The 25,347-nt window shown below is 36.8% G+C and overlaps 10 protein-coding genes across 10 annotated transcripts; 7 read left to right on the top strand and 3 right to left on the bottom strand.

Annotated features, from left to right (window-relative positions):
- Positions 1–2,309: 2,309 nt before the first annotated feature.
- On the top strand, positions 2,310–3,389 carry RHIMIDRAFT_107424 (uncharacterized protein). The gene is made up of 3 exons (XM_023605194.1): positions 2,310–2,543; positions 2,608–2,739; positions 2,797–3,389. The coding sequence occupies exons 1-3, from the start codon at positions 2,497–2,499 to the stop codon at positions 3,266–3,268; spliced, it is 651 nt and encodes a 216-aa protein (XP_023468599.1). The 5' UTR covers positions 2,310–2,496; the 3' UTR covers positions 3,269–3,389.
- Positions 3,390–4,169: 780 nt separating this feature from the next.
- Positions 4,170–5,998, top strand: RHIMIDRAFT_199697 (aspartate kinase; the record flags this gene model as incomplete). The annotated part of the gene is made up of 7 exons (XM_023606400.1): positions 4,170–4,261; positions 4,325–4,405; positions 4,459–4,648; positions 4,701–4,796; positions 4,852–4,993; positions 5,061–5,707; positions 5,756–5,998. 7 exons carry the CDS (start codon positions 4,170–4,172, stop codon positions 5,996–5,998), a joined length of 1,491 nt encoding a protein of 496 aa, XP_023468598.1.
- A 116-nt stretch (positions 5,999–6,114) lies between these two features.
- On the bottom strand, positions 6,115–6,765 carry RHIMIDRAFT_199711 (histone; the record flags this gene model as incomplete). The annotated part of the gene is made up of 5 exons (XM_023606402.1): positions 6,115–6,206; positions 6,275–6,386; positions 6,449–6,487; positions 6,549–6,616; positions 6,666–6,765. The coding sequence occupies 5 exons, from the start codon at positions 6,763–6,765 to the stop codon at positions 6,115–6,117; spliced, it is 411 nt and encodes a 136-aa protein (XP_023468597.1).
- Positions 6,766–8,312: 1,547 nt separating this feature from the next.
- Positions 8,313–9,710, top strand: RHIMIDRAFT_235643 (acid protease; the record flags this gene model as incomplete). The annotated part of the gene is made up of 3 exons (XM_023608389.1): positions 8,313–9,042; positions 9,125–9,316; positions 9,373–9,710. 3 exons carry the CDS (start codon positions 8,313–8,315, stop codon positions 9,708–9,710), a joined length of 1,260 nt encoding a protein of 419 aa, XP_023468596.1.
- A 1,301-nt stretch (positions 9,711–11,011) lies between these two features.
- RHIMIDRAFT_213306 (Rho GTPase Rho3) lies at positions 11,012–12,221 on the bottom strand. The gene is made up of 5 exons (XM_023607245.1): positions 12,081–12,221; positions 11,943–12,030; positions 11,658–11,887; positions 11,481–11,592; positions 11,012–11,431 (listed from the first exon to the last, which is right to left on the bottom strand). Exons 1-5 carry the CDS (start codon positions 12,195–12,197, stop codon positions 11,385–11,387), a joined length of 594 nt encoding a protein of 197 aa, XP_023468595.1. The 5' UTR covers positions 12,198–12,221; the 3' UTR covers positions 11,012–11,384.
- Positions 12,222–12,879: 658 nt separating this feature from the next.
- Positions 12,880–14,355, top strand: RHIMIDRAFT_249799 (uncharacterized protein; the record flags this gene model as incomplete). The annotated part of the gene is made up of 9 exons (XM_023610657.1): positions 12,880–12,953; positions 13,013–13,082; positions 13,137–13,157; positions 13,210–13,302; positions 13,356–13,528; positions 13,580–13,857; positions 13,909–13,993; positions 14,047–14,122; positions 14,170–14,355. The coding sequence occupies 9 exons, from the start codon at positions 12,880–12,882 to the stop codon at positions 14,353–14,355; spliced, it is 1,056 nt and encodes a 351-aa protein (XP_023468594.1).
- A 1,037-nt stretch (positions 14,356–15,392) lies between these two features.
- Positions 15,393–17,770, top strand: RHIMIDRAFT_235640 (WD40 repeat-like protein; the record flags this gene model as incomplete). The annotated part of the gene is made up of 11 exons (XM_023608388.1): positions 15,393–15,440; positions 15,491–15,562; positions 15,624–15,888; positions 15,941–16,063; positions 16,119–16,645; positions 16,726–16,820; positions 16,875–17,010; positions 17,059–17,164; positions 17,212–17,324; positions 17,383–17,676; positions 17,729–17,770. 11 exons carry the CDS (start codon positions 15,393–15,395, stop codon positions 17,768–17,770), a joined length of 1,821 nt encoding a protein of 606 aa, XP_023468593.1.
- On the bottom strand, positions 17,605–19,046 carry RHIMIDRAFT_107300 (uncharacterized protein). Its single transcript, XM_023605193.1, has 7 exons — positions 18,826–19,046; positions 18,700–18,769; positions 18,610–18,646; positions 18,452–18,549; positions 18,333–18,401; positions 18,057–18,271; positions 17,605–18,009 (listed from the first exon to the last, which is right to left on the bottom strand). Exons 1-7 carry the CDS (start codon positions 18,969–18,971, stop codon positions 17,805–17,807), a joined length of 840 nt encoding a protein of 279 aa, XP_023468592.1. The 5' UTR covers positions 18,972–19,046; the 3' UTR covers positions 17,605–17,804.
- Positions 19,047–19,800: 754 nt separating this feature from the next.
- RHIMIDRAFT_199821 (L30e-like protein) lies at positions 19,801–20,580 on the top strand (the record flags this gene model as incomplete). Its single annotated transcript, XM_023606411.1, has 1 exon — positions 19,801–20,580. A coding segment is annotated over one exon (780 nt), but the record flags the coding sequence as incomplete, so codon positions are not given.
- Positions 20,581–22,633: 2,053 nt separating this feature from the next.
- On the top strand, positions 22,634–24,962 carry RHIMIDRAFT_276570 (NIC-domain-containing protein). Its single transcript, XM_023612634.1, has 9 exons — positions 22,634–22,814; positions 22,876–22,993; positions 23,052–23,114; positions 23,172–23,393; positions 23,445–23,605; positions 23,652–23,960; positions 24,019–24,355; positions 24,408–24,531; positions 24,599–24,962. Exons 1-9 carry the CDS (start codon positions 22,648–22,650, stop codon positions 24,736–24,738), a joined length of 1,641 nt encoding a protein of 546 aa, XP_023468590.1. The 5' UTR covers positions 22,634–22,647; the 3' UTR covers positions 24,739–24,962.
- Positions 24,963–25,347: the final 385 nt, after the last annotated feature.

Raw genomic sequence — 25,347 nt, 5'->3', positions numbered from 1 at the left:
GGGAGACTTGAGGATCTATCCCTATAGGTAAATGGCCGCTTCCTTGCAATACAAATGTAAAAGATAATAATAATATAAAAAAGTGCTGGTGCCATGTCTGAAAAAACCCCTGTGGGGAAAAAGACAGGCCTGGATCGAATAATGAATAAACAAAAAACAGAGAAAAGTTATCTGTGTGCTCCCATAGTTACAGAGGCAGTGCCTTACAGGGCGTCATCGTCATATCCCGCATCCTTGTGGCTCATCTGATCAATCTGTCAAAGGACCTGGATCAACGCTAGCCATATCTTCCTCCAGTTATTGTGGGTCAGCCCACTTTCGAAGCGCGGAAGGTGGTTCATGATGTGGTCGATCGGCTGCTGTTTGTTGTGCAGGGATGGATAGGTATCATAATATTCGCGCGAGGCAGTAGGGGCACCACATATTTTGCAGAATAGGAACGGCAAAGTTAGCATTGTTATTAATTGTGGTCAACGTGTAAAATACCATAACTTTTTATGTTTTTAATGTTACAGAAGAACAGTAATTGAATATATTGATAAAGCATGGGTTCAGGCACCATCCAACTTGGAAATCTTCCCAATATCCATTTGAAAACTTGTTTTATTTACATTTACTTGTTACCGATTCTCGAAAGATCAGTGTTTAAAAAATGTGTTTGAACATGTCAGATGCAGTTATAATTTATTCTATACTTACGTTCAAATACAGTAGTTGAAGCTGTTTGCTAAACATCTTATCACTGCACTGCAACTCTACGCGGACGGATGAGTGTTGAAACAAACGGCATCCGGGATCGCATCAAGACAATGCGGGGAGGCAGGGCCCCAAGTCGCATGTATGTGTAGAGATTTCATCCCGCGCAAACAGTCTTGTTGAAAAACTGAAATCGTGGAAGGATGCTGCCGTGCTACAGAACAACATCTCTACGCGGACGGATGGGTGTTGAAACAAACGGCATCCGGGATCGCATCAAGACAATGCGGGGAGGCAGGGCCCCAAGTCGCATGTATGTGTAGAGATTTCATCCCGCGCAAACAGTCTTGTTGAAAAACTGAAATCGTAGAAGGACGCTGTATTCTGAATTGAAAAGATTAAGAGAAAAAAGGCTCGAACAAAAAATTCTGTAGAATGTATGAATAATTTCCATTGGGTAATTATATGAACACATATTTTCCAAGCCAAACTTTTTTTGGGACATCCTGTTTTACTAAAATTCCTCCTTTTAATCATGGCTACTGATACAAATAGATTGCTCATATGTTCTGTAAACAAAGAACATAGTCGCCAGAGTTGGCATCATTGGTTAGAGAAACTCGCGTGTGCTCAAAAGGAAATATTAAAAAATAAGCTTCATAACCTCCTTAAAAATAAGAGTAGGCCAACCAATGATATCAAAGCTAACGGCCATATGCTTCATTTGTTTAGGAACGTTAGTCGTGATTAATGAAAATCCTCTATATAGTAGAACATGGTGTCCATATAATCACCTCTTTTTTTTTCTCTTTCAAAAATGTTCAGTATTTCGACTTGGCTTGAAGATCAAAAAAAGATAACGAAAAGAAGCAAGAAAAAAGCTTATGATTATTTTGATTTTATATCATATTTTCAAGCAAACGAAGCCATATCAAACCTGAATTTTCGTCGCGCGTTAAGAGACGCTGGCAGCATGACAACTGATCATCACCATCTAGAAGCCATCGACGAAGCAAAAGCTTTGATGAGGGTAAACGCTTGTTTATGTTTATTGATGTAATGAAGATTGGGGAAAATTGAAAACATTTTTTCTTCTAGCAACGGAATAACTGCAACTCACGCTTCGGTAAACGATACCAGAGGTTTTGGATGGAGCGTCAGCGTGCTGATTCCAACAAACGCATCGAAGCAACCAAAGCAAACGCACGTGAGCAGATTGTTCAACAAACCGCTGCTTTGATGAAACGCACTGCTTCTGAAGTGGCGGGAACTTCTTCCAGATCTGTTGAAGGGCTAGAGCCATCTAACGAACATCAGCGAGTCTCAGACGATCTTTCCAGCGATGGAGAGGAGCAAAGGGATCCCATGCTGGAGAAACTGATGTCTGCTTCGCAGAATCTCAAACTTAGGTATATAAAACGCTAAATCCGCTGCACGCACTATTTCCAGAAAGTAACGTCGTCCCAAGATGTCATTTTTTGTATATTTTGTATTATAAACTTTTGAATTATGCGGCATTACTTATAAAAAACTGTATACAGAGCCTAACCTGTTTGTATTTCCATCAGTTTAAGCTCCCTGAACATAATTGATCTTGCAGACCGTCATTCACGTGAACTCTATGAAGAATCCCTAGGAGAGCAGAAGTTCAGAAAACTTTTCGAACCAACTACTATCTCTTGGAAAGAAGAACCAGCGTGCAAAAAATTGATAGATGCGTTATCTGCAAGCAACGTGGATGCACGGGACTTGTGTCAGATTATCCGAGCTCCTATAATTGAAGCAAAAGACTATCGTCCTATGATTCATTATGATCTTCGTGCAATCGAGGTCATTGCTGGTCGATGGTATTATAAAAAATCATGATTGTGTCCGAAATAACAGTAATAATTGAGGTATTTTCACGGTTAGGATTGACCTAATGTGTTCGCCGCGTAACCATATATCAATGATATGTGGCGAAAGAACTAGTGCTTTGGATAGTGGAATTCTGATCCTTCAAAACTTGTTTCTCCAATTCAATGATCGCGTCTCGTTCAAATGGTTGTTCATCCAAAAAAAAAAATAAACGTTTTGCTTACATTTTTTTTTTCTATTTAGGATCGAAGTAGAAGCTGAAGGAACAAAGCGCCATAAATGGGACGGCGTTTTGCAAAATGTGAACGATGATGATGACAAAGCAACAGTGATGCTAATAGAGTTTGCTGGTGGCTTCGGAAATCAAAACGCAAAAAAATTAGAGAATGATACCGAAAAGGTGTATCGCAACGCAGCTCGACTCTTGAACAGGCGAGACAGCAACGAAAACTGTCAACCCCGTATTTTCATAGTTCTCACACAAGATCGAACCATTTATTTTGAATCATTGACGTTAATGACTAATCTCACTTACGTTCGAACACGAGCGGCTGAAATCCAAGTTCCTTATTCGCCAGACGGTTTAAAGAAGACTATAAAGCATATGAAAGATGTATTTGCTTGGCGCGACTCGGTTATCAGTTCCATTCAAGAAGACACGGCTTCATTACGTGATGCCAATCTTGACACGAATCCCATCCCTGGTACACCTTAGTAGCTGATTAGTAGCTTTTTTCTTTGTCTTCGTTCCAAACCTTTGTTATGCGATACCAAATTTTCGAATCATTAAAAACTTCAACTTCTGAAAATTAAAATTTTGATTTCCGTAACGTGACAGTTGACGTTGCCAATAACTTATAGTTTTTTTACGATTAGATCTACCCAACAATCTTATAGCGACAAATATTTTTTTTATCTGATACTTCCTATGCACCTCTTTCCTCTTCGTTGTTGGATTTGATGCCATTAATAAAAAGGTCTTCATTTATACTTTTTTGAGTGCCAAAAAGCCATCGTGGTACGGCATCATTGTCAACAACACACGACACATTATGGCAACCAGATATCAACGCTTGTAAGAATATACTGTCTATTTCTCTTTCGATTTGGGATGGAAGAGGTCGACCTTTCAACTATAGAAGAGATTAAATGTTTTTTAAAATCGCCGTAATGAACACGGTTTCCCTTCTGGGATAAAGATTGTTACAAGTAAAGAAGATATCTGATTTTACTAAATTTTTGCATAGTACGAATACTAGTTTGGTGTGACTATAGTTGATGCTCTACCAGAAAGAGCAAAAACAAGATCTTTTGAATACAAGAGTTAAAGTCTCCCTGCTGAGCTTATTTTACTTATGACAAGATCCCATTCGATATCGAGCAATGAATCAAAATTTGTCGAATAAATAATGATGGCGGAAAATGAATGTTGTCCAGTTACTTTTGCAGAAAATTACGCTCGGAAAATCATGCACATTATAAACAGAGAGATCATCTTTAAGATAAGAGATTTGATTCGTTATTCATATTTAACCTCAGTTGTACCTTGGCTGCTAGATCTCTCTTTTTCTTTTTCTTCCTTTCCCTTTCTTTTAATAATGCAAATAGAACTACAAATGAATTCACCTCAACTGCCATGGATTGTTCAGAAATACGGAGGAACCAGTGTAGGCAAATTTCTGAATGAAATTGCGGATACGATTATACCGTAAGACCGAATATAGAATCTTTATGGCACCTTCACTAACATTTTTACGATATTATTATTTAGGAAATATTTAAAAACAAATAGAGTCGCCATTGTTTGCTCAGCAAGAAGTGGAGTCACGAAAGAAAAAGGAACGACAAACAGGTAAATTAATAATAATATAGACGCATTGACACTAATAAGTAATATTATTAAAGATTATTACGAGCAGCAAAAGAAGCTATCACGGAAGGGTCAAAAGAGCACTTGAATATTGTAAAAGAAATAAGAGATGATCACATTAATGCAGCTAGATCGGTCATTAAAAACCCAGAGATATTATCGGCCCTTGAAGATCAATTAGAAAAAGATTGTCTAAAGTTGAAATCCTTTTTGGAAGCAGCAGAGGTAACAAATGTCCCCCGAATAGAGTTGTGGATATATGTTGATAGCCTATTAGATAATTGAAGAAATATCTTCAAGATCAAAAGATATCATTGTTGGCATGGGCGAAAAACTGTCATGTACCATTATCGCGGCTGTATTAAAAGACAGGGTAAGCAACGGTATTTCAATCGGAAAAAAGCGTTACTCATATTATTATAACATAGGGAATAGATAGTCAACTAGTAGTTCTAAGTAATATAATCAATCAAGAGTTCACAACCCTAGATCAATCATTTTACGACTATGTGGCTGGTCGATTAAAAGAGATCATACATGATTGTGGAAATCGGGTGCCAGTCTTGACAGGTAATAATGAATGATGATGATGATTCATTTAGAGCATTTTTTTCATGCTTTTTTTTTTTGAAAAAAGGATTCTTTGGTTATGTACCTGGAAGTTTGTTGAATAGCATTGGTAGAGGATATACAGATCTCTGTGCAGCATTAGCCGCTGTTGGTCTACAATCACAGGAACTTCAGATTTGGAAAGAAGTAGACGGTATCTTCACAGCCGATCCACGAAAGATAAATACAGCAAGACTATTACCCATTATCACTCCCGAAGAAGCAGCAGAGTTGACCTATTACGGATCAGAAGTTATCCATCCGTTTACCATGGAACAAGTCATTAGAGCAGAAATTCCCATTCGTATAAAAAATGTCGAAAATCCCTCAGGTGTAGGATCCATCATATTCCCCGACAGCCTCAAGAGAAACGGTTCTGCTACGCCTCCGCCTTCACCCGAAGTTTTAGCTCAGAATGGCTATCATAAGGACTTGTCAAGGAAGCGGCCTGCCGCAGTCACTGTCAAAGACAAGATTTGTGTCTTGAACATACAGTCAAACCGTAAAAACGTAAGCCATGGGTTCCTTGCAAAGATATTCACCATTCTGGATGAGCATAATATTGTCGTTGACTTGATTTCTACTTCACAAATAAATGTCTCCATGGCCCTATCCATAGATGCCACTGAGAATAGCTTGAGTAGAGCCCTAGTGGAATTAGAAAGATTAGGAACAGTAAGTGTTCACATGAAACCCATTCGTCATTCTGATGTCTCGTTCTAGGTCGATGTTATCCGAGATATGGCCATTGTGTCGCTTGTAGGCAAACAGATGAAGAATATGATCGGTATAGCCGGTGAAATGTTCTCTTCAGTGGCGGAAGCTGGAGTTAGTTTAGAAATGATTTCACAAGGTGCATCAGAAATTAACATCTCTTGTGTTGTAAAAGAAAAGCATGCATTAAGTGCACTTAAAGCCATACACCAAAAACTGCTTGATGCAGACCCTAATTTAGACACTGTATAAATTTTACCACAAAGTATATTAAACTTTATTTATTTGCTCAGTGAATAACAATAAAGTGATGTTTTTTCCTTATTCTGCTAGTCATCTTCATAATGATAAAGGGCTGTGTATATTCTTTAAGATCGTTCACCACGAAGACGACGAGCTAATTGAATATCTTTGGGTTGAATTGTGACTCTCTTTGCATGAATGGCAGCAAGGTTGGTGTCTGTATAAGGAGAAAAAGCGTTAGAAATATACCATGTGATGCATATTCAATTTAAAAAAAAAGCTAACCTTCAAAGAGTGAAACAAGGTAAGCTTCCGCAGCTTCTTGCAATGCACCAATAGCAGAGGATTGGAAACGCAAATCAGTCTTGAAATCTTGAGCGATTTCTCTTACAAGACGCTATTACATAATAGGTAAATATAACCTTGATAGCAAAAATGTTATGGGTATATCGTGCTTACTTGAAAAGGAAGTTTACGAATCAAGAGTTCAGTTGATTTCTTTTGTCAAGGCTTTGTTAGGACAACTTGTACAATTAAATTATAATAAATGTCATATTACCTGATATCTACGGATTTCACGAAGGGCAACGGTACCAGGCTTATAACGATGAGGCTTCTTCACACCACCTGTTAAGTATGGTTTATTACTGGTCCATACTATTATGTAAAGCCTTACCAGTAGTAGGTGCTGACTTTCTAGCAGCTTTAGTAGCAAGTTGCTTTCTAGGTGCTTTACCACCAGTAGATTTACGAGCAGTTTGTTTGGTTCTGGCCATATTGAAAAAGTTAAATTTGAAAAAGAAAAAGAAGAAAACGAAAAAGCTACTGATCATTTCTTAAATAAGCATCGTGACTATTGTTCCATGATTTAAACAACCGCATATCACTTTTAAACAATCAAGCGCAGGTAGTAAAGACAATGTTCTCACTCCAGGAAAAAAAAAATAATGCTTTTGTTAGTATTCTATTGATTACAAATACATAGTAAGATATAGACACCCCTTCCATTTATATGATTATCAACCTAGGATACCATAATAGGTAGAGGACTCGTTCAATGCCTTACCCTACTATAGAGCTGAACAAACGCTGTGGTCATTATGATCGCTGTGACAAGGCTTTAATGAGATGTCCATATTTTCCGCAATAGAAAAGATGATAACATTGATATCTCTGGCTGCCTTGGAACTTATCAGTCGGCTTGATGTAATACCTCTTGAATGCGTCAAACTTGCTGGACCAATTAGCATGCGTCTTTTTTTTTGTGTGTCCATGCAATGTAGTTCCATGTGCTCAATGGATATGCCTTGAAAGCACTGGTGCCAATGCCAGCCACGCTGCATTAATTTCTGTAACAGGTTGCATTCAGCGCATTTTCTCTTTGGTTTCAATATTTACCAAAAATGGAGTGTGGATCTTCTCAGTAAGTTTACCTGTAAGCTTGGCACGCACACGATTCAGAAAAAATTAGCCAAATTACCACAGGACAGCCATCTTCCATTCAATTTGTTTGTTATATCACATTTCACTGAATTTGTTTTGATCTTTCTGAATGTCAAATGCACTCAAGTAGTTGCCCCATTTTCTGACTTGAGGAATATCACGTAACCCTATCTAATTTCGAACCTGGTCTCACCATTGCTACTATATCAACTCAACAGCTTGTAATCTTTCCAAGCCTAATATCGCAGTTGTTCCCATTCTACAGATGTAGGAATTCGTATATAGAGTGACTATTGGTCAATAGTTTAAAAGGTTCTGTTATATGAGATATAGGTTTATCGTCTAATAACAATAAAACCATTCCGAAGTTTATGCGCTGAGTAAAGATGACAAGGAGTGTGAATCTATACACATTATTCTCACCTGATATTACTTTATCATAGAGTATAAACAATGAATAATTTAAAAGCGATGAAACAATGAGCTTATAAATTGGGTAGTTTGTCTAAACAGGCGTATAAGGATATCGAAGGGATTTGGTAAGGTGTAACTGAATTATCAAAATTAAAAAAAGCATCACGCTTCACAGAGCCCTTCTTGCCCATATAAAAGAGGAGCTTCAGAGCTCTTTAACATAAAGGGGTTTTTCGAAATATAACAAGAGAAGGGAGAGGGGAGAAAGGGGGTGAAATAGGATATCAACTAAAAAACAACAACAAAAAGAGACTATCCATCAGACTTGGATGAAGCCTGGGCCGTCTACTATTTATATATCTCACCCCTATCTCCTTTTCCTTCTTCTTTTTCTTCTTCTTTAGTTACAGACTTGCTTCTTTCCGGTAACTCTTTTTCATAAAAGCGAGCTTATTCTCTGAACATTATGAGATCGGTATTCTTATTCTACCTTGCAGCACTCGTACTATCAGCAACAGTCGAGGCTATTCACAAAATCCCTCTATATCAAAAACGAACCAGCCAGTCAGAGTTTATATCCGCACCTGCACAACTTGTCCAAAATGGCATGATGGGGGCTGTTATCGAGGTCGGTAACCCACCACAAGAGCTGACATTAGCGCTAGATACATCCACAGGATTCAGTTGGATCCGTGGTACTCAATGTGTTAATGGAAACTGTCTAGATAGAAAGTCATACAATGCAAGCAGATCTACCACTGTTGTTACTGTAGGCAAAAAATTCACCATGGATTACGGTCGAGGTGTTGCTTATACAACACTCTGCCTTGATACTTTCCGCTACGCTGGCTTGACAGTAGAGAATATGCCATTTGGAGATGCATACCGCATGGAGCGCTTTGACCAAGGATTCGATGGCTTCCTTGGTTTAGGAAGAAATGTAGATCTTAATACAGTGCAAGAACACTATGCCAAGCGAGATATCCCTGATTCAGGGTTTGTACCTAACGCCTATCAACAGGGTTACGGTATGGGTAGCTCTCAATTTGCCATGTACACAACATCTAGCCGAAGTGGATTCTCGCAAACTACAGCATCAAACAGTACTCCATCGACGGGCGTTGCGTCTGGAGGTTGGGGAACAATCTCAAAGCGACACACAAAGGATGATACGCCCGCAGGGTACCTTGTTTTAGGTAAAATAAATTTCTCCTTTTTTGGCCTCTCCTTTTTTTTGCATTATTTTTAGAAAGTCATTAAAGCTTTACTTTCTGATAGGTGGAGTAGATACAGACGCTATTCAAGGAAAGCTATATTATGTCAAGGCAGCTGAAAATGATGGCTCTGGAAACTGGGCAGTTCCTGTACGCCATGCCAAATTTTTACACGATCTCTGTTTTAAAGTTAGTAAGCATGCGAAAGCAGTACTGTCTTCATCCACAGATGTTATCGGATTACCAAATGAACAAGGTAAGAATATATTGCTTTAGTTTTTGCAACGTTTCTAAATTTGTCTACTTGCTTAGCTGACGAGTTTGAAAAGCATTGGTATGCTGTCTACGATGAACCAGACAATACATACAAAATACCTTGCTGCTTGATGGATAGGCTGACAAGCTTCCAAATACAACTTGGCAATATCACTGTCACAGTTCCTCCTCACTATTGGAGTTATCCACGTGAAACAGATACATGCTGCGATATGTGTCGTACTCATATCGGTCGCAGTAGCTCAGACTCGGACTATGTCCTTGGATTCTCATTTACGAATGCTTTTTATACTCAGTTTGATATCGAAAAAGACAGAATTGGGTTGGCCATAAAGAAACACCATAGACATGATGGCCTTGAACTTCAGTGTTAGCCTTGGTTACCTTGTAGACTTGTAAAGATGAACTAATCACATACACAATTTCTGATTACAGCTATTACGGCAAAATATAATTCCCTAAAATAAAGCAACAAGAGTAATAAAGTCTTTTATATTAGTCTAAGCATCACTTGATTACTGTAAAGGCAACAGTGATTAAACGACTGCTAGGTGCAGAAATTAAAGTCTTAATTTGGCAAAATGAATTTAAAGCATGCAAGTGGGCACTTGTTTTATTTACACACAAAAAGATACACACACATGAAGATCAAAAAGCTTGACATGATAGCTATGCGTAACTTGATTGAACAAGTAGTTCACTGTTTAAACTTGTAGGAGTATTTATGGCAATTCTCCACATGTTTTTCTTTAGTTGGGTTTATAGCAATGATATTAAGCAGTTTATAAATATTGCACTAGCTTGGGAATTGCCTTGTTTCAATTACTTAAATAAAGAAAAGCATTCGCCAATGCATTATGTAAGGGCAAGATATTCTAATGATTCAGTCGTGGGCTTTGACAAAAAGGAATTCAACATGTATGATATCAGTAGTAGCCACTGTACTACTATTGCCTACTTTTTTTTATAGTGTGAACGGTGGAAATGTCGCTTGCCCAAAATTCGGAGGTTGATAAAGACAAGACAAAAGATGTGGTAATAATAGACTTTTCATGCCACGTTTTATTTTTAGTAATATATTGTCTATATCCTTATTTCTTTACATGTCGCATTGTCACTTTTTTTGGTTGTGTTGTTTGGACATAGAAATCACTATTAGAAAAATCTTCTATACCAAGGGCGAGGCCTTATCACACCCTTTGTCTCGACTTCGGATGTAGTAGTTTTTTGCATAAGGTTATTTGACGGAGTAAGTACAGCTGATGCAATCGTTTTGCCTTTTAGATATTGCTGTGGGAGGACGTAGGTAATAGTGTGCTGAAAGTTCGTGTATTTCTATGAATATATCCCAACAAGCAGGGCAAGCGTGATATTCTTCTGCTATTGCTGTATTTCAATTTTACGTTGTCAACTCTATCAGCAAAGAATCAAGATCATTCAAGAGTAATTATGATGTATTTGTATTTTATATCAATAAACAGCCTTAGGTTAGGTAGAGACTGGTAGTTTGAGGTTGTGTAGTGACGCCCTGAGGAAGCGTCCGTAACATTAGCCTTCTCGTGGATTTCCTCATGCGCGTAGTGTTCACCAATATGCTTAACAGCAAGTAAAGAAAAGAAAGTTTTTGTATGAAATATGAGCAAACACAAATTCCGCCGTTCGCATTGTAAATGGCAGTCAATGGCTTACCCCCTTTTTACAGTTTCTCATTCGGGTTTAATTATCAATATATTTCAGTGCCCCTCATCAGGGCAATATTACTTTAACTGACTAAAATTGACGCCATTTAAATAAAAAGTCATATTTGTACAGATATGAATACTTGTATAAAGTGTCACTACTGTTATTTATTATTGCACCAAATGGTGCAATAGAGAAAGTACTCAAGGTTATACACACACATACACGCACGTCGAGTAACGCAATCAATTGTGCAATATCAGTGAACACAGGCGTATTATTGTACTAAAACAATCAAATAAGAGTATATAATAAGGTATATATGTATGTATATGCTGTTATACGCATACGGAAGGGAAGTATAAAGGTTATAGAATAACGCAAGAATGCTTTGATGATTGTTCGTCCAATTTTACTATAAAAATATGAGTACACAAATCAATAACATGTGGTTCCACATTTACCAGAAATAGCCACTTTTGCTGCTTGATCAAAGCACTCTCGAACACCACGATTGTGTTTTGCCGAACATTCGAGGTATCTCACTGCACGTATGCTCTTTGCTACATTTAATCCCTGAAAAAAAGATAATTAGAATCTATTATAAAAGAAGTTGAACATGGTCGATTGATATATTTTACTTCTTGATACAAGATAGGATCGCATTTCTTCAAAGTTGCCTCATCCTCTCTCAAGTCGCATTTTAGTGCTACCAGGATAATCTTTGCTCTGGGGCAACCCTCTTCTAATTCTTCCATCCAGCGGTTGGGTATATTCTCTAAGGAGTCCTTATTATCTACTGAAAAGCATATCATGATGACATGTGTATCGCTATAGGATAAAGATCGAATTCGATCAAACTCCTCTTGACCTAAATGATATACACAGTTAATGTACTACTTTGATTGCTTCATTCCACTTTTTACCTGCTGTATCCCATATGGATAGTTCTACATGTTTTCCATCAATGTATACATCATTCACATAGTTGTCAAATACAGTAGGTTCATATACCTATATGACTTAAATCAGGGGGCTCCTTAAAATCTAATATGTATCCTTACTTGAGGAAAGTAGCCTCTTGTGTATACATTCAATAAGGATGTCTTACCACAAGCACCATCTCCAACTACTATAAGCTTTCTTTTTATAGGTTTACCAGATCCTATACAATAAACCATTTACAATAGAAAGGAAAGAAAAAAGAGTTCCTGAATTTTTGTACATCTCCACATTTACCTTTTTTTTTACCGGCAAGAAAGTTGATTCTCAGAAAGACGATCTCCGTGACTGACTTTTTGCCTTTTTTTTTTATGCGATATAGACAAAACGAGGCCATCATAGTGTTCGCCATAAAGACAGATTGAGAGTTATGGACAAAATGATCAAACAAAAAAGAAAAGACACACATGTAACAAATAAAGTAAAAAGCGTATTTCACAAATTCTCAAGCCATTCCTTTTTTATTCACCAATCTTTTAGTTTGCTCAATGCTAAATATAAAGAGAAACTGCATATTGAATTCTATTGGAAAAAAGAGAGTTTGATATTCACTTGTAAACAAAAAAAAATTTCTGCTTTTTATCTTTTCTTTCCGGCTCGGAAGATGGGCAAAAACAGTAAATGCGGACATCTCTGGTGAGACATAAAACCAGCCTTCTCTTTTTCCTCTCTTTTTTTCCTTTTCCTTTTTCCTTTCTTTTTTTTAAAGAAAAACCTTTTTATCTAAAGAAAAAGAGAGCAAAGCATATTGTACAAAAAGAGTCAACAATACTTTACTTTTTTTTTTTTCATTGATTTTTTTCTTTTTGCTTTTTTTTTCTTTTTTATTTTTTTGTTTTCATTTCTTATATAATGTCAACAATGGACATGTCTTCGACTATGGCAGAATCTGGCAACCCAGCCAACACAATCTATGTAGGCAATTTGGACCAAAGGTTAGATAATAAATAAAAAGAGCATAAAGTGTCGTTATTTTACAACTATTTCTTTTTAGAGTGACTGAAGCTATGTTACACGAGATCTCCAGCACGGTTGGTACAGTTGCTAGTGTCAAAATCATATCCGTAAGTTTGTAACATTACAAAAAAAGGCAATATTTATTGAAAACGAATTCTTAGGTCAGAAAGCATAGTAATTTTGTAAGTTTATTGACTGAAACAATGAACAGAGACTAACTTGATTTAATAAAAGGGTGCCGTTAATTATGGATTTGTTGAATTTGTTGACCCAAAAGATGCTGAAGGTGCTATTCAAGTCATGAATGGCAAAAGAGTCTTTGAACACGTAAGCCTTATTTATTTCATCTAGGGTCAGGGTGTATATAACAATGAAAATAGGAAATTAGAGCAAACTGGGCTCAACCCTCTTCTGCTGCTGCTGCTGCTTCTGTACAACAACAGACAGCTAAAGAAGATACATCCAACCACTTTCACATCTTTGTTGGTGACCTTGCACCTGAAGTCACTGATGAAAAGCTTGGAAATGCATTCTCTAACTATAGCACCATGTCGTAAGTTTATTTTATATATCTGTGAATCACTCTCATTGACTCTTTTTAAAGTGATGCACACGTTATGTGGGACCCAGTGTCTGGAAAGTCAAGAGGTTTTGGCTTTGTAGCTTTTAGAGACAAGACAGATGCAGAACAAGCTATTGCCACCATGAACGGTGAATGGTTAGGAACACGTCCCATTCGCTGTAATTGGGCTACACAAAAAGGACAAATGGCTATGCCTGCACCTCAACCTGGACAACAATTGCCTTATGAAATTGTTGTGCAGCAAACACCTGCTTATGTCACAAGCATCTATGTTGGCAACATACCAGTCAGTATAACTCGTAAGTGTTTTTGTGATAAATGGATGGTATACAATATTAACAAAATGATAGAACATGATTTGGTTCAACCTTTTCAAAGATTTGGATATATTCAAGAAGTTAAATTTCATGCTGATCGTGGTTTTGCCTTTGTAAAGTAAGTAAACTACATTCAAGGAGAAAGAGCGAGCATAATCTTACATGATTTAGGATGGATACACATGAAAATGCAGCAAATGCTATTGTTCATTTACAGGGCATGAATATCAATGGTAACATAGCTAAGGTAAGTGCTTGATTATGATTGATAACAGTCAACTCATCATTCTTTAGCTTTCATGGGGTAAAGATCGTCCTCCTCCAGGATGGCAAAACTATAATGGTTATCCACAACAATCAAACTACAATCAAGGCCAATATGGCAGACGTCAACCTAATAACAATGTGTTTGGTGTTCATCAGCAATTATCCAGTGGATATGCATTTCAAAATGGAAATAGTATGAATGGACAATGGTAGTCTTTTATAAATATTTGGTTTTTTTTCTTTACTGTAATTTTGCAGATTAAAAGCTTTTATTCACACTCTCTTTTTTTTTCATCTGGGCATATCAGTTATGCATGTGTAAGCCTCTTGATATTCTCATGTAAATGAAGTGGATCGGTTGACGCCAGGATAGTCATCTTCAAGTTGTGCTTCTTCCTTACAATTAGAAAAGTTGAATGATGATCAGGACTTACAATGCTTCTATCACTGTAAGAATGAACTTCTTGATGGGATTTCTGTATCCAAAAACGGGTTCAGCCGCTATAGCCAAAATTTTGTCTATCAAGGATTCTGTAAAGGAAGCTTACTTTTTGTATTAGAAGGAAGAAATGCTGCTTGACTTTATTCTAAAAGGCCTTAGAGATAAATAAACCCAGAAAAAAGGAAGGAGAGAGCGTCATTGTGTTACTTGCTCTGCTATTTAAATGAGTGGGCTAACCATTTCTTATATGATATTCAAGAGCCCCTAGTTACATAAAGATTCTATTACACACGAGAAAGATGTAAACAGAGAACTTATGACCAGATCTGAAGCCGTCTTTTTGGAAAAAAAGAAAATACTCGCCCCCTTAGAGAGCACGAGTTAACCATATCAGGAGCATGATTTAAAAAAGAAAGAAAGACAGCACTTTCTGCTTCCCACATTGGGATTGAATCATCATCAAGCTTACACTTGGGAGCGTTATTGACCCATTTCAACTCTTTGGTCGTCAGTTCTGCATTGTACAACTCATCTTTCTACTGACAATAAGGACTTGGCTGCCTTGTAATAAACACCACACAAAAATCTTTGTTTCAATTATCCTTTCTTATTGTTTGCATTTTACAATTCTTCTATTATTCTATAAGTGATTCGTATGACAAGACTGAAAAAATTGCCATATTGAACAATTTGACAAATTCGGTAACCTACTAAAGAGAGAGAGAGAGAGAGAAAAAAAAGGGCTGTTACACATCGTTGCAGGAATCGTTCTTTTTCTTTTTCTTTTTCTTTTTTTTTTTTGTTCATTATGAATTCATTACATCAAGTGGATGAACTTGTGAAAGAGTATTTATTAGTAAGGGAAAAGAAAAAAGAGATAACAAAACATATACTAATATTCTTTAGTTTCGTGGATTCATAAACACCTTTCGAGCTTTAGAAACAGATATAAGGTCGGATAAAGATAAAGGGTTTCAAGTAAATATAAACTATAACAAGTTGACTTTATATCCCATTCATAAGAAAAAAAAAAAAATAGGCGGATAAGATTATTGAAGAACTAATATCATACATAACCTCTGGAGACATTCAGGGACTTGTTGACTATTATCGATATCTCGATCTTCGCTTCTTTTCTCGCCTCGATAGTCGATTCCAACGTACGATAAAAAAGTTTGAGTTATGTCTGCTAAGACACTATCTTGTTCATACCATACAACATAAGAAAAGGGAAAAAGTGATTGAATTCTTTGATATTTATGGATCAGAACTACAAGGCAAACCTGAATGGACCGCTTGGTTTGGTAAGAAATGATGATGAAAACACAAGACCAAATATATTGATACAAACAATAGCATTACCTTATATCAAAAATCCATCCAATGACCCAACATTTGAACCCTTCTTTTCAAAGTATTGGGTAGACAACTATACGATCTCTTTACACAACTTTTTAGCTACCACATTTCAAAATATGCGTAAGTTTAGACTCTTATTGTGAACAAATGGGGGCTCTAACCTATTTGTTAAAAGCTTTACCAAGCCTTTTATCATTCAACATGGATCGCCTTCAGCGTAAGTCGCAGCAGACAGAGATCGAGACATTAAAGAGCACGGTAGAAACTCAAAAAGCAACTTTGGAGGCTCGTGAAAATGATATTGCTAAACTAAGGCATCAAGTGCTCGAGACGAGAAAGGAAATGACAGACGGTATTTCATTTATACGAAGAAGAGCAGCTAGTACAGCAACTGATTTGCAACAAAAGACAGCATTAAAGAGCAACGAGAATCCAAAAAGATCAAGCTCTGAATCAACTGCTATTGTCCGCTCAATGGAAGAAGAGCCATTCTTGATCGTCGGTCAACAAGATTTTTATGAACACCCTTCAGCCATCACACACGCCAAGTTTTCAAGTCAAGGAGATAGAATTGCTAGTTGTGATATGGATAATATGGTCAAAATATGGAATTGTAAAAGCCAATCAACAGATTCAATCAAGATAAAGAACAGTCCTTCAAACGTGCTATCATTAGAATGGGATGCAAGATCAGATAAATTTGTAAAGATTAGTTCATTGCTTTCTTTCTTTTCCTTCTTTCTGTATATATATGCTGAGCATTCTCTATAAAACATAATTAGCTGTATTTAGGAACAGATACTGGACTTATCCGTGTTTATAATGTTGAATCCAAAGCAGTGGTGCAAGAATTCTTAATGGATGAAAGCTATCCTTGGTAAAGTATGTCCATTGTTTAAAATAAGAAATTGAATTAACACAATAGTAACAGGATCAATCAGATATCTTCTAGCCCAGTGGAGCCTATTTTCATCTGCGCAGGATCAAGCAACAGGGTATTAAACAGTAATAATAATAAACGATCTGGAACACTCGTAGCTTGGAGTATGAAGACAATGTCAGCTTGTGTAAGTGATGAGAGATAATATTTCATAGTGTTCTAATAACATACATAGGGAACATTCTCCTTTAATGATGATCAAGACATAAATACAATCAATTTGAACCATAACGGACAAATGCTTGTCGTTGCCAACAATGCAGGATTGATGCAGATATTTGGTAATTACTTTAACTATTGCTCTTGATGATTCACTTACATCTTGTAGATATTCGAAGTATGAAGCCAATCATGGAATGGAAAGGCAACAAGAAACCACCATGCATGGCACAGTTTAGCTTTGATGAAAATTCCATTTATTCGGTAGATACCAGCGGTGAGGTAAATGAAGGGTCATTTGAGTATTTGGATAAACTATATGGTTTCTACCTTTTTTTAGTTATCTCAATGGTCTATACATAAACCTGGTGAGTGCGTGTTTAGTCGCTCATTGGAAGGATTCCCACCAGTTCCTAGTATACCAATGGACATACCAACGTCATCTGCGTCCTCAATATCATCAAAGAAAAGTAAAAGATCATTCAGAGATGATAGTGTCATTCAGTTACTTTTATCTGGATCTCCTCGCTCTCAAATGGTCTCATTCAGCTCTAATACAGACTATGTGCTGTGCACTTCTGCAAATCACTATGGATCCATTTATAAGGTGCTAGAGCCAAATACCTCATCACCCGTATTAAAGATTGGAGGACAACCGACAGCGCATCAAAAGATTACAACAGTAGATTGGGCAAACTCATCTAATGCTTGTTTATTTGGCACAATAGATGGCACCGTCAAAATAACTTCATTAATAAAGGTTTAATGTGTCTTGTCACGTCTGAATAGATTGTATTCATCTATTTTTTGTCCCAACTCTATCTGATGTTCAGTTTGTTGGCCCATCAACTCAATCACTTCATTATCACACCACAAGATCAGTTCAGATAGTTTATGACGAACATCCCAAAGGTATTTTTGCATAGGAGAATAATAAGCCCCTGTATTATCCTTTTCGTTTTTATATCTATTTTTGGTTTAGTAAGTCGGTATGATTATGTGGTATGAACTTACTCTTGAGGTGATTGCAAAGTGGGTAGTTGAGGATAAAGCTGACGAGCTTGTAAAAGACATTCATAGGCAGCATCTGGGAAATATACTTTACCCTGCCCCATCATTGATTCTTTCATATTGTTTGCTTTCAGTTCAAGAATGGCTTCCAATATTGAGCTATCCGCTTCCTTTAGCAATTCTTTTACCTTTTCCAATTTCTTTAAATTATTTGCTTTCTAAGCATTTTTACATTGTTAGTTCAGAGCAGATAACTCTGGAACACATTATCTATTTTACCTCTTCATATCTTTGTTTGCAGTCCTCAATGGCTTGCTTCAATGGCTCTGAGTCAGGATGATCTTTTTTCTATAAAAGTATAAGCAAAATAAAAGTGTAGCATATATAAAACTACATACATCATCCAATAACTCGGTCACCTCTTGACGATAGACTTCCAGCGTCCTGTGATCTACAGAATATTTTTCATTTCTTGTTTCAATCTCTTGGATTTTATCTTCTTCAGTTTGAACTTTCTCTTCTGCTTCTTTCAAGAGTTCCTTTGCCTTTTGGATACCTTTATGCGCACGATCCTTGTCTTCTCGTAAAGAACACTTTTATATAGACCCATTATCATCTTGATCCCCTATGTATGATTCAAACTTACTGTGATTGTAGAAATAACCCATTGAAGTGACCAAGAGTTTAAGTTCTTCCATTCGGTTTCCCACATGGTTCTACATAAACAAATGTTCATCTATTGCTCTTTTGTTTAACTCTATATTTTACATACACTTTGGCAGCGGCCTCTTGGAACTCAAGATCGATTGGATCTTTAGCCATTCTAATCTTTTTGATAGCCAATAGATTTTCAAGGTAAGGTCTTTCTACATGAGAAAGACCAGAGATAGCGTCAACAAGTTCGTCAATTCGGGACATGTAAAACAAAAGAAAGAGAAGAAAGGTGAAATTAGGTGTGTGACAGATGTAGGCTGTTTTTTTGGCGGGAATATTATGGGAACAAATGGAACAAATCAATGCTCTTGCCTATTGTTTCACAGTGATAGCTTCATGCACAGACATGCCGCATACGCCTGAAGAGAAAAAGAGACACTGAGCTGGGAAATTGCTCCCAGAATCTCCCCAATCGAGAGCGTAAATAGGATAGTATCTTATGTAATCTATACTTATTTCCTATTTTATATAGACAAATTTCAGTAGGTCTATAAGGTATGCACTTTAGTCATATTCTTTTGATCAGAGAAAGAAAGCGACATATACCAGTGTAAGCTATGTGTCTCTACGCTTTGAAACGAAAATGTGTGTAGAATGTTTTTTTTTTTGTAGAAATAGTATAGGCTATCTGTTTTATTTTTTGTTAGACTTTAATACAGTCAACATTGGCCAATGAGAGTCAATCGGTAATTGAAATAAACTAGCAGCAAACGCAAAAAGGATCGAACGCATCTTCTCAGCCTCTCTCTCTTCTCTTTTACATCCATCCATCCATCCATCCATTAACATCCATGGTAAGTTTGTGTTTTTTTTTATCAGCGATAAACATGCACTTTATATTATACATCCCCGACACATCCTCTTGTTAAAAGAGATGAGTTGATTTGTATAAAAAGGCTGAATTGATACTTGCGCTATATGTGTCAGTATCAATTGCTAGGGTGTAGTTTTATCAGAGTTGTGAATTTTCTAAAAGAAATTTGAATCTGATCAAACTCTTATCACTCAATGACAGCCTGCTACCAAGAAGTCTACTGGAAAGAAAGTTGCCCCTGCTCCTTATCCCATTAAGGGCAAGCAAACTACCAAAGCTACTGCCAACCCCTTGATCGAAAAGACTCCCAAGAACTTCGGTATTGGTCAAGATGTTCAACCCAAGCGTGATGTTACCCGTTTCGTCAAGTGGCCCCACTATGTTCGTCTTCAACGTCAAAAGAAGATCTTGTACCAACGTCTCAAGGTTCCTCCTGCTCTCAACCAATTCACTCAAGTCTTGGACAAGAACACTGCTACTCAACTCTTCAAGTTGTTGCACAAGTACAGACCTGAAAGCAAGCAAGAAAAGCGCGAACGTCTCCGTGCTATTGCTGCTGCCAAGGCTGAGAAGAAGGAAGTCCCCAAGACTGACAAGCCTCTCGTTGTCAAGTACGGTATCAACCACATCACTGCCTTGATTGAAAACAAGAAGGCTCAATTGGTTGTTATTGCTGACGATGTTGACCCTATTGAATTGGTTCTCTGGCTTCCTGCTCTCTGTCGTAAGATGGGTGTCCCTTACTGTATTGTCAAGGGTAAGGCTCGTCTCGGTACTCTTGTCCATAAGAAGACTGCTACTGCCGTTGCCTTGACTGAAGTCTCTGATGCTGATAAGGCTGAATTGGCTACTGTCGTCTCTGCCGTCAAGTCCAACTTCACTGACAAGTGGGAAGAAACTCGTCGCCACTGGGGTGGTGGTGTCATGGGTCCCAAGTCCAACGCCAAGATGGCTAAGCGTGCTGCTCTTGCTGCCAAGGAAATTGCTGCTCGTCAATAAGTTCGTTTTAATAAAAGCATCTATTCATATTTGTATATATAATAAAGTCCTCACTTCATACCCAAAAAAGAAATACTTTATACATTGTGAAGTTATTTAAGTAAACCAAATTCTATACAAGTTTAGAATTCTTCGTTTAAAGAAAATTACATTCGTCTGGTGAATACTCTTATTACGCCATATAAGCGCCGTTTTTCTTTTACAGTGGCTCTGAAGGACTATCATAGACCAGTTGGTGATAACGCTCAAATGGGGTTCACTTGTATGCTTGCCAAGAACATTTAACTCAATAAAAGCCACTAAAGTATATTATGAACCAGGTATACGTATTTATGTGGGTAAAGAATTACAATGTATGCTTTTCACTTGGGGGCCATTTTCTTATTTGATCGACCAAGATGTTCTGTCTGGAGGAGCCATTTCTCATTATCTCCATAAACTGACGATGAAGGGCTCGCGAATTAACAAAAATCTGTACACAGATAACCTTCTGTCTATCGGAGCTTGCCCCCATATCCAGAAGTTAACTTTTGCTTGCGTTAGGTTACGGCTTTTTCAAAATAACCGCTACAATTCGCTCCAAACGTTGTTACCTACCAATGCTTTCGTTGACGCCAGCTTTTTTCCAAAATTGTGACGTATTTGCCCTAAACTAAAAGTACTCGAGTTAGGCGTGGGTCCTATTACAGTCTATGATAACGCGGGAGTTATCGACATGCAGGACCTAAGATTGAAAAGACTCAACTTGGCTATACTACCTAGAGATTTCTCAGGAAATCCGTGATTGGTAGTCGTAAAGACTCAAAGAATACGCATATATCAAAATACACAAAAATAGGAGGTGGTATACGCCCTTGTTAATCGCTGCTTCGAAGGCATTTTTTGTACCAAACCATTCAGCACACCAAGAAAACTGCGTGATCATCTTTAAGATATCCATGGGCACGTATTCCCTGTCCGTTTGCAGTCAATCCGTCGATACAACAGCAATTTGATTATGCTATTCCTTGTTTGGATCGCATCAAGCCTGGCAGCAGAGATATTATACCCAATCCTTCCATACCGGTGCGTTTACTATGAACGTTTCTACCATACTTTCAAATACGTCGTCTCCAGAACCCTGTCAGATCATAGATCGTGTGCTTGCCTGGCCATCTTCATTTGCGGTTGCCGGCAACAGCAATGCATTTTCCAAAACATCTCCGTCTAATGTGATGCACCTTCTAATAAACTAAGAAGGTATCTGATAACCTTGGTAGTTTATTTAAGAGAATAAAATAAGACACACCATTTTCAGAAATTATTCGCACACAATTTAAAACCAATACAATTACACTTTAGTTGATTATCAACCCTTTCTTTATTATTAAAAAGACAATGAATTCTGTCTTTTTGAGAAATACATAAAATAAATGTGGTCAACATTGATAAATAACACGTAACTGAAAAAGTTGCTAGAGACCTTGTATAAATAATCTAATCTTGACTTCTTTTTCTTTTCTTTTCTTCTTTGAACCAAAAAGTAAGACCAGCCATTTCCCAACTAGCCCTAAGGTATGTTTTATTCTTTACACTTGTAAGAAACTGATATGTAGTATTATAGATCATAAAATCGAAAACAGTACCGGTACTAGCTGAGGATAGTTTGTTTCTTACCAAACCTTGGTCCCATCCGCTCTCTTTCTTGCTCGCTTCTTTTTTTCCGCTCTTTCTCCGGGCTGGTTATCGCCAGCCCAAACCAGGATGCAATTCAGAAGATATTAATAACTTCTTTATATGCTTACTCACTTTTCTTGCTTCTCTTTTTCTCTTATAAATCCTCTTCTTTATAATTTAAGTATTTAATATCAATGTATTAACTGAAATACTAATTATTTCTTTTATATCTCATTCTTTTGCTTCTTGTGGACTCTCTTTTATCATTGTTGTCTGAAATTATCATTTTTTTATCAATGAATAAAGTGTACAAGATTAGAATAACTTGTGCAGAGAAGGGGCAAAAATTTTTTGAATGACCGAAATAAATAAACGCGTTGAGTTGTGTTTGTTGAATTTCTTTTAAACAACATGTCTTTGAAAACATTTGAAAAGCTTTTACATAAATCCCAAAATTTGATACAAAATACGGGAAAGAATGAAGTGCCTTCACTTGAACTTGACTTGAATCAGCTTGTTGATGAATCTAATCTACTTTATTCAAAGTTCAGTCAACAACAATCACTTGATCCAACAGCGTAAAGAGAGAGCGAGAGAGAGGGGGAATAATTGCAAGTTTGATTCTAATAGTCAATATAGTCAATACTTTTTAGCTCAGGGTGGTGTTAATGTTCGAGAGATTGATGACAACTTACGAAAGATAGAATCAGTGACTTTATTCAAACCTTCAGAAATAATAAAAAGCACGGATATTGAGGTATAATGGTACACTCTATCACAACGCTAAAGAGAGACCATCACTCACTTCTTCTTAGTCTTATTTACGGCAAAAGCATGAAAAGATCACAAAAGAGACAATAAAGGAAGCAAGGGAAAAGGTAATAATAGATATGAATACAATGTAAAGAAATATATTAATGCTTGTTGTATATTAGCTGACAAAAGAGATGAAAGAGTATCTAAGCAACGCATCCGATAAGAAGACTCAACAAAGAACAACAGTATTAAATCATCAAACTAAAATCACAGTTCCTGAAGACAAGATTGTGTCCTATGCAACTGTTATACGAGACCTAAACCAAAGCCGAATGTTGTTAGAGCCATTCCCTCTGATTGAAAAGCTGAGACAGTTGAAGCAGCATACAGATTTGGCAAAGGTAAAATAAGATTTATATTTAAAATAAGAGTTCTAATAGAGCATAAAATAGGCACAGGAAAGATGCGTTGACGATGCATGGGATATACTCTGTTATTTCACGGCCAACAACTTTCAAGGTACATTCAATAAAGCCATACACCCTAAACCATCAGAAATCTATGGCATGACCCAGCATTTAGTTCAAGCTGCCAAAAGCTGGTTAGAGCAGAGGTAAGAATTGAGACAAGATGACACTCTGGCTGATATTCGATATTAGATATCTTCAAGGCATTAATGATGTATTGATCAAGTACGCAACACAGGTTAAAGTGGGCGGTATACCCTCCCAAAGTCGTCGTCTTCTTGCCTATATTCAGTTCATGTACAAGAATGCTAGTAACAATTGGACTGAGCCAAATCTTGAATTACAAAGCGATATGCCTATTTGGCTCTATTTGTATCTCTTGATGAGAATTGGACGTGAAGACATTGCTCTTGAATTTGTTGAAAACAAGCAAGATTTGTTTTATTTATCACCCAACTTTCCTTCTTATTTCAAGGAATATCTTTCATCTCCAGATAGACTGTAAGTCTTTTCTTTATACAAAGAAAGAGAGAGAGAGGTACTGAATGATATAAACTAGTTTATCTGATGACAACCAAAAGATGATTCTATCAGAGTATCAACAGATGGAATATGGCATTGAAAAGTATGATCCTTATAAAAAATTACTTTACAAGATCATTGGTCGATGTGAAATGGATAAACCTATTCAAATGAAAACAAAGGAAGACTATCTCTGGTTACATCTCTCTTTTATTCGTGAACGGCCCTTTAGAGAATTATATACTCATGAACAATACAGACTACGCGATCTGCAAGAATCACTAAATACAAAAGGACCATCTTATTTTGATCCTGAAAGGTTGAATCCTTGGAGCTATTTCACCATTCTTTTATTATCTTTGCAGTTTGAAAAGGTAAGTTTGATCAAAATAACAAGATAATCTTTATAAATCAAAAAACATATAGGCTGTTGGCTTTTTATATGAATATGAAGCATTTAGATTTGAAGCTGTTCACTTTGCTATAGTATTTGCGTACTATGGCTTTCTTCAATGCTCAAGGAAGCAAAATTCAAGTATTGGTGATATAGGTAACATAGATTGCGCTTATTTACCCTATATGTCTTTTGTGTTCTAAAAGTTTGTTTATAATATTAGTATACATTAGCTTGGATGGGAGTGTGACTATAGACTTTGAAAAGCTTATCAGACAGTTCCTTAGAACGTATGTCGCTGATGAACTAACACCAATAATTGATCAGTACATGAGGCTGCTCACCATTTACCCCACACTCTAAACTTTTTTTTTAATAAGACTAGTTTGAACAAAGGACAATATCTTTTCTTTGTTTCTTTCATGAGTTATCTATCTTGATGATTTTCTGAAAGCAATCCAAGAGTAGCTTGAAAGTGTTATAAGAGAGGGAGTCAATTATGAGATAAGTCAGTATCTTTCAGTCATTGAAGTGCCCTAACCAAACAAAGGTCAATTACAGTATACAAAAAACCCATTATTCGGCGTCTTGTATAACTTGTTTCAAAACTGCTTGTCCGAAAAAGGCGAAGAAAAATTAAAAACAATATTTTTAGTTCCAATTTTTCAAGGTCTTTTCGACTATAAAGACACAAGTGAATCTGTTTCGCTAGACCTTGTGGGTTCAAACAATCCTAAATCTACTATCGGTGAGACCCTCTCAAAACGCCGACCGGATGGAATAATTACACTTAAGAATATCACATTCGGATATGTCTGACGTGCTTGACGAGATAATCATTATAATAACTCGAGTATAATCTTACAGTAGAGCATACATTCTACTTTACATTCCTCTATCGCATCTGATAAGAATAACTTATAATAACAACTATAGTAGTTACTAGTATAACAGTAATAATATAAACATAAA

This window comes from Rhizopus microsporus (genome assembly GCF_002708625.1).
Source record: "Rhizopus microsporus ATCC 52813 unplaced genomic scaffold scaffold_4, whole genome shotgun sequence".
Taxonomy (NCBI): domain Eukaryota; kingdom Fungi; phylum Mucoromycota; class Mucoromycetes; order Mucorales; family Rhizopodaceae; genus Rhizopus; species Rhizopus microsporus.
This window is presented reverse-complemented; position numbering and strand designations above follow the sequence as displayed.